The 7,115-nt window shown below is 38.2% G+C and overlaps 1 protein-coding gene across 1 annotated transcript; it reads left to right on the top strand.

The window, feature by feature from the left end:
• Nucleotides 1-37: 37 nt before the first annotated feature.
• kcnj12b (potassium inwardly rectifying channel subfamily J member 12b) lies at nucleotides 38-6,817 on the top strand. The gene is made up of 2 exons (XM_068337909.1): nucleotides 38-408; nucleotides 2,523-6,817. Exon 2 carries the CDS (start codon nucleotides 2,655-2,657, stop codon nucleotides 3,927-3,929), a length of 1,275 nt encoding a protein of 424 aa, XP_068194010.1. The 5' UTR covers nucleotides 38-408; nucleotides 2,523-2,654; the 3' UTR covers nucleotides 3,930-6,817.
• The last annotated feature ends 298 nt before the right edge of the window (nucleotides 6,818-7,115 follow it).

Genomic DNA, 7,115 nt, shown 5'->3' with positions numbered 1-7,115 from the left:
GGCCATGTGAGTCCTAAAGACATTTAATTTGTCTGTGATCAAGTCGCACTATCTTGGGGATCCAAATTATGACTTTTGAGGTTCACTAAAGTATTTTCCTAATTTCTTGTCGACTCCTGATTGACTGGATATCAACCAAACAGCGATTTTGGAAAACTTGACAGTGGGATTGATTGTGATGCTCTCCTTGGTTTGTGGAGAAAGAGATGCGTTAAAGCTAAGAGGCATGGACATAATGGTTCTCTGCGGCCATTTAATTTTCTGCCTCAGGAGGCTGGAGTGGTTCTACCCATAACAGAAGAGTTGAAGGAAGCCTTGGAAAAACATGCAGCAGTTTGGCTAAAGGTCTTGGAGACCTGTTATAAACTGAAATTTGGAAATCGATCCACTGGAACCTTTACAAATAAGGTAAGCTGCTTGTGATTTCAGTCAGTAATGGTATAAATAGTCTATACTGCTGGAGCCACACTTTCATAGAGCCCTCAGTCAATAGATTGTCTGTAATTCAAATACATTTTCAGTGAGACCAGCTTTTATTGTGAGAAGTGTCAGCAGTGAAATAAAATAATCTTTAGTCCGGTACAGATCACAGCAGCGTGTGAGAGCTTAAATTATTACACATTATTATCCTTTTGACTCTCAACACCCTGCTTCTTAACAAGTAGGACACTGACAAACAGCAACAGTCGGGTAAAACACACATGCATAAATTCAATAATATATCAGTCTGTATGGAAAGTGTACACAATACATCATTTCCTCCTTCATCTGCTGTTTGTTCAGCACCTGTTCTGTGGGATAGGGGAGGGTGTTAAAGTCTGTCTAGGCATCCCTCTAGAGAATCCCTGGGTGGGACACCTACACAGATCTCATTTTGAAATTTATATTAAATGAAATCACAGATGCTTCACAACATTATTAAGTATTTATTTTAATTTTTTTGAAACTTTAATTGGTGTTTCAGTGTTTTTTGTTGTAGAAACAAGAAAAGACATATTTTTTGAGCTGAGCGCCTCCAAACAGCATCCAAACTGAATAAATCAATGGAGTTCTCACATGACTTAAAACACTAACATTACTGCATCATCAAAATTATCAAAATCATTTAATTTCAAAAGCATCAGTAAATAATTCAAGCCCTTCTGACATCTTGAAATTAATCCAGCTCCATCAGAGTAAAATACAAGTAGAACCACTGAATTAAACATGGGATAATAAAACAGTAGTAAAAAAAATTACAGAATTTGAGAAACATAAAAGTTTGCAAAAATATCACTTGAAAGTCACATACTGTATAGGAAATTAGATTATTTTAGCCATAGCCTACTGGTAGCACGGCTTTCTCCATCTGTATGTTGGTCCAACACACCAGACAGTAAAGACTTACACCAAACAGATTGCCATAAATTTCATAAAGATATTTGTGGTTCTCAAAGGCTGAATAATGTGTTTGTTGAGTCCTGTATTTCCTTCTAGCGCCATCTTTTATGTTTAAAATAAACATTACCTCTCATCTTTTTAGCTTAAGGCACATCTGTGTCTTACCACACTGAGGATCTACAGTGAAATGGGTTTCTAAATTTTTTTATGAATTATGTTCCATTTACTTAAAATGAGACTGATATACTTTTCATGGAGGGAAAAGGATGTAATATATATGTTGATAATTTTATACAAAACAGTATTTTTCATACTTGGAGGGTCTTTACAGCTCATCATTTACAAATATATACAACCTAAATACTTTTTTGTATCGTTAACAATGAAATAGCTGCGAGTGCTGAAGGTGGTAGCTTGGACCAGTCGGTATCTCCTCTATGATATCTGTTTTCTCTCCTGTCTTTTTCTGTCTATATTATTTTCCAGTTCAGCTTCACGGGGGAATCACACAGCCTCATCACAGTGCTCCATAACTCTAATAGCTTTGCCAGCTGGAAGAAACAGAAGATACGTCATGTAAAATGGCAGGGCATTGGATTAGCTGGCTATTTCTGTACCTTGTTGATCAGAGAAACATGTATTGCATATACCAGTGCATTTCCATCAGAGCTGGAGATAGAGAGCATGAACAGGAAATTTTGTTTTTAATGAAGACAGCAATTGAAATTTGCTGTAAAACATCTATATTTGTCCCATATTGTTCAATATGATATAACTAACATATAAACTGTTTCAAAACATATAAAACATCACGATAAATTAACGATATTCATATAGCTGTAACAAACACAGCTGCTGACTGTTGTTACTGCATCAACAGGGGGAAATACAACATGATTTGTTAGATGCTCTAACTATTGAGCCGGCGTGGGGTTACTCTTCAGAATAGTCCTTAATGGTAGTAATAAAAAGTATTTATAGCCGCTGCTGGAAAGATGTATCTGTCATTGGTACATAGATCATATCCTTTTAGTCCACATTGTTATCGCACAGGCAGAAATAAATATACCCTGTTTTTCTATGGTTACTATAAAGGCACTGTGGAAAGATAATGTAATATTTTATCTGTTCTTCCTCAACAGGAAAGAACTTTTGTGTCTCACCTTTCAGTTCCAGTCTGGTTTGGAGAGACCCGTGAGCCACCCAGTAGCCTGGAAGGTTTAGTAAGAACCAGGCTGTTAGTGTGAAGCACCTTGGTTCTGTCCCACTGAGGCATGAGTGTGGGAAGGACCCACCAACACAGCTTTGTGTCCTGTGAAGACGAAGGCCTTAAACTGAATACCATGCCTGCTGTGGGCAACTTCGGAAATGGCAAAATACACACAAGACGCAAATACCGGAGCCGGTTTGTCAGCAAGGCTGGGCAATGCAACGTCCATTTCTCAAACATGGATGAGAAGTCTCAGCGGTACATATCTGATATTTTCACAACCTGTGTGGACATCCGCTGGCGGTACATGTTCTTGCTTTTCAGTCTGGTGTTTGTGGTGTCCTGGCTAACATTTGGCCTAGCATTCTGGGTGATTGGCCTCCTACATGGCGACATGGATCATCACGGAGGTGAAGACAGTTTTGTTCCATGTGTCTTGCAAGTCAACACCTTCGTGGCAGCTTTCCTATTCTCTATTGAAACCCAAACAACCATCGGCTATGGAGCTCGCTGTGTGACGGAGGAATGCCCGGCTGCTGTCTTCATGGTAGTCTTTCAGTCCATCATGGGCTGTATTATCGATGCTTTCATGATTGGTGCCATCATGGCCAAGATGGCAAGGCCCAAAAAGCGAGCAGAAACTCTTCTGTTTAGCCACAATGCGGTCATCGCTTTGCGCGATGGGAAACTGTGTCTAATGTTCAGAGTTGCCAATCTAAGAAAGAGCCACATTGTGGAAGCTCATGTGAGAGCCCAGCTAGTCAAGCCCCGCTACACAGAGGAAGGTGAATATATCCCGCTGGATCAGATAGACATGAATGTGGGCTATGACAAAGGCACAGACCGTCTGTTTCTGGTAGCACCTCTCACAGTCATACATGAAATTGATGAAGAAAGTCCATTGTTTGGCATCAGCAAGCAAGATCTGGAAGCATCAGACTTTGAGATAGTGATTATACTTGAAGGGCTGGTGGAGGCCACAGCCATGACAACACAAGCACGTAGCTCTTACCTGCCCTCAGAGATACTGTGGGGTCACCGCTTTGAACCCGTCATCTTTGAGGAGAAGAACCAGTACAGGATAGATTATTCCTACTTTCATAAAACATTTGAAGTACCATCCACCCCCAGATGCAGTGCCAAGGACATGGAGGAAAGGAAATTTACAACATCAGGCACCAACTCTTTCTGCTATGAGAATGAACTGGCCTTCATTGGTAAGGATGAAGGGGAGGAGGATTTTGATCAGAAGGACAGGAAGTATTCATCAAATCTCGTAAATGAGCAAGTCACCTCTGGACGTGATCAAATGTCTTCCCATAGAGAATCAGTGATGTAACCTTTGGATTTTGCTTATTTATTGTTTTTTATTTGTTTCTTGATGCTGTGCGATGGAAGTGTCAGGTGAAGAACCCTAGGACTGTTATTCTACTGACATGATGATAAGACATTTTTACAGCAGTTTCAGAAACGTTTCTCCTTTGTACCATACAGGCAAGGATGCAACTTGTCAAATGTTACCTTGAAATAACTTTTTGTTTCCGTGAGATGGTTTTGGAGCTTTATGAAATGCAAATAAAACAAATGTGTTTCCATTTGCAGATGTTGCTCTCATAACATGAATGACAAGAACATAGTTTTGTATGAATATTGCGAGAATGTAGGAGCTGTTAACGGTTCTTAAATATACAGTATTTTTTGTTGTATTACTTTTTGTCTTAATATTTCAGCCAGTGGAAAGTACTTGACCCAATCTGTTGTTCAGTGTGTAGTTTAGTTTCTTTCCCACCAGTTTTTCAGATATAATATGCACTTTACATTCGCTTGTTTTAATGAACAGTTTTAATTTGCACATCAAACATCAAAAAAAGTTCTTTGCCAAGCCCAAACTGGCCAAGATATGGCAAAAAAAAGCTTTACCCTTGGCTTTAAATTGGTAAATGTGTAAAGATAAATGTGCAATGGAAACATATTTATCACAAATCACAGAAATATACATGAGGAGATTCTAATATTCATCAGTTAAATACATGAAACAACTATATGCCATATTTCTATCATGTTTTCAACAATTAAGGTTTTGAATGTCTGTCTTTTAATGACATTGTCTCACTGAATCCTGGTTTGGTTTATAATTACCTGGCTTTATTTTAGAGGTGGTTAACATGCAATTAAAATGTAGCATCAGACTGTGAATGGAATTTTGGATAATTTAGCATTTTATTTTGCAAAGCTCCTATAAATTTGAAACTATAATCAGAATTTGGCAGATGTGGTTTTGACAATATGGTTTTCCTGCAGCACGTATAAGTGGTTTACAGTCATGGTTAAATGTGATTTTTTTTTCAACAATGGGTCTTTGATTTCAGGCCGGGGCAAACAACAGCATGATTATTATTTTGATTAGACAACCAGCATCTTTTGATGCTAAATGACACCTGCAGACTTGTTAGTTATGTTTTCCAGTTATTTTGTCTGTTAGTTTCATAAGTTAACTGGAGATAAAGCATATCCAACTAATGTTTTAAGATGATTCATTTGAACAATGGCTCTTAAACAAGAAAAATAGGGTACATCCCTTCAGCTGATGTGTAAACTAAACCAAAACAAGTAGGGAAAAAACATGTGAATATTCACCTACACTCTCAGGTGAAGCATTCACCGCTAGTTTCCACATGGTGAGGACGGTGAAGAATAGGGGGATTTCTGAAGAAATAGCCCTATTTTTGAACAAGAACAGGGTGACAGGATGACCATAAAGAAATGGTAGGGTGACCACAATGAAATCAAACACTGACAATGCAACTATGACAACACAATTTCTCATGGAGTTTTGCAAATGGATAATTGAAAATTTTGTCAATTCCTCTCTGATATAAAATGTGCTTTAAAGGCAAATAAATTAAAATGACAGTAGACTATTTGTGTTATTATAACAGAAGTCAACTATAATCTCATGCATAATGATTATGTAAGCCTTGACACACTTTCAAAGGGTCGCCACAGGCAATCAAGTAGTCTAATTAAAGTGATCTGAAGTGAGACCCTGTGGAGACAGAGGGGAGTGATCAGCTACATATCTGCACTCGAGGCATATAGCACAAAATATGGCGGAATATCTGAAAACCCTTTTATCGAGATATGAAACACTTTGAAGCCTTTGTATGGTCCTGAAGCATGTTTGTTATATGTGCAGCAATTATGATGATATATTACGACACATAAACAAGCTTTAATAATATAACAAAATTTGTAATAACATAATTTTAAATTCATAATATATATCAGGGAAATGTTTTATATCAACTGTTTTAAAAAGTAAAATGCGTTTTTTAAGAGATGAGTTTGAAGATTGTCACAATGGGTAAAATAATTTCAAACAAATCAAACCATATATTTTTTCTAAGAAAACACCACACACTAGGTTTGAAAGAAGACATATTGGATCCTAATTTACGTCTGAACTTCTCATGGTGTCACATGCATGGTAACACAGCTATACGCGATACTTAAAATTACCTGTATTTAAATGACCCTTAAATAGACAGTTTGTTGTTTTTCTGTGTTTTCTGTGTCTGTCTGATTGAGTTATTCTCAACAGCGGGCTATGAATATTGTAACAAGACAAGTAATGAAGATATTAGGTCACTGCGTCACTGCTGCGTGCCACATTTACTCTTTCGCCTCATGAGAGTCATCCTTTTTCACCTCTACATTTCTCAAACTGGGAGCTCCATGAGGAATAACTTTTACACCTGACTGCCATTTCAGCTATTTTTATTTCATTTGCATTTATGTTTTGCTAACGTGAGTTGAAAATAATCACAGTAATCTTGCTCTAAAAAATAAAGTGTGGTTCCAGTGGTGCCATGAGGAGAGCTGAGTTATTCCTGCATGCTATAAGTGGGATGAACTATTTGTACATTTTTCAGGCCATTGTTGTAAATAAGTATGCATTATTTGGTCTGATCTCTCTGGCTGAATGCACTACATAATAATACATTATTTAAAACATTCAGTGTCGATAACATATCTTGTGCAAAGCAAGAAACTGTAATACTCTTACTGAAATTATGTCTAATGGACTCATCTCGTCTTCCTATAAATGCATCTGAATCGATTGTCAATCCTTGTGGTCTCCTCACAGGGTTTCATTTTCTGTAAGACAATTTATGAATCACAGACAAATACAAAGTTCTACTTTTGATTACAATAAAGTATACATCACAAGGCCAGCAGTCTTCTTTTTCCTTCATGGCAGACAGAGTCCATCCATCCATCTTCAACTGCTTTTCCGGGGCCAGGTCACGGGGGCAACAGTCTCAGGAGGGATGCCCATACTTCTCTCTCCCCAGACACCTCTTCCAGCTCCTCCGGGGAGATCCGGAACAGAGCCACCTCAGCTGGCTACATTCGAGGCGGAGGAGCAGCGGTTCCACTCCGAGCTCCTCCCTGGTGACTAAGCTCCTCACCCTATCTCTAAGGGTGCGTCCAGCCACTCTACAGAGGAAACTCATTTCATCTG

Source organism: Antennarius striatus, chromosome 16 (assembly GCF_040054535.1).
Source record: "Antennarius striatus isolate MH-2024 chromosome 16, ASM4005453v1, whole genome shotgun sequence".
Taxonomy (NCBI): Eukaryota; Metazoa; Chordata; class Actinopteri; order Lophiiformes; family Antennariidae; genus Antennarius; species Antennarius striatus.
This window is presented reverse-complemented; position numbering and strand designations above follow the sequence as displayed.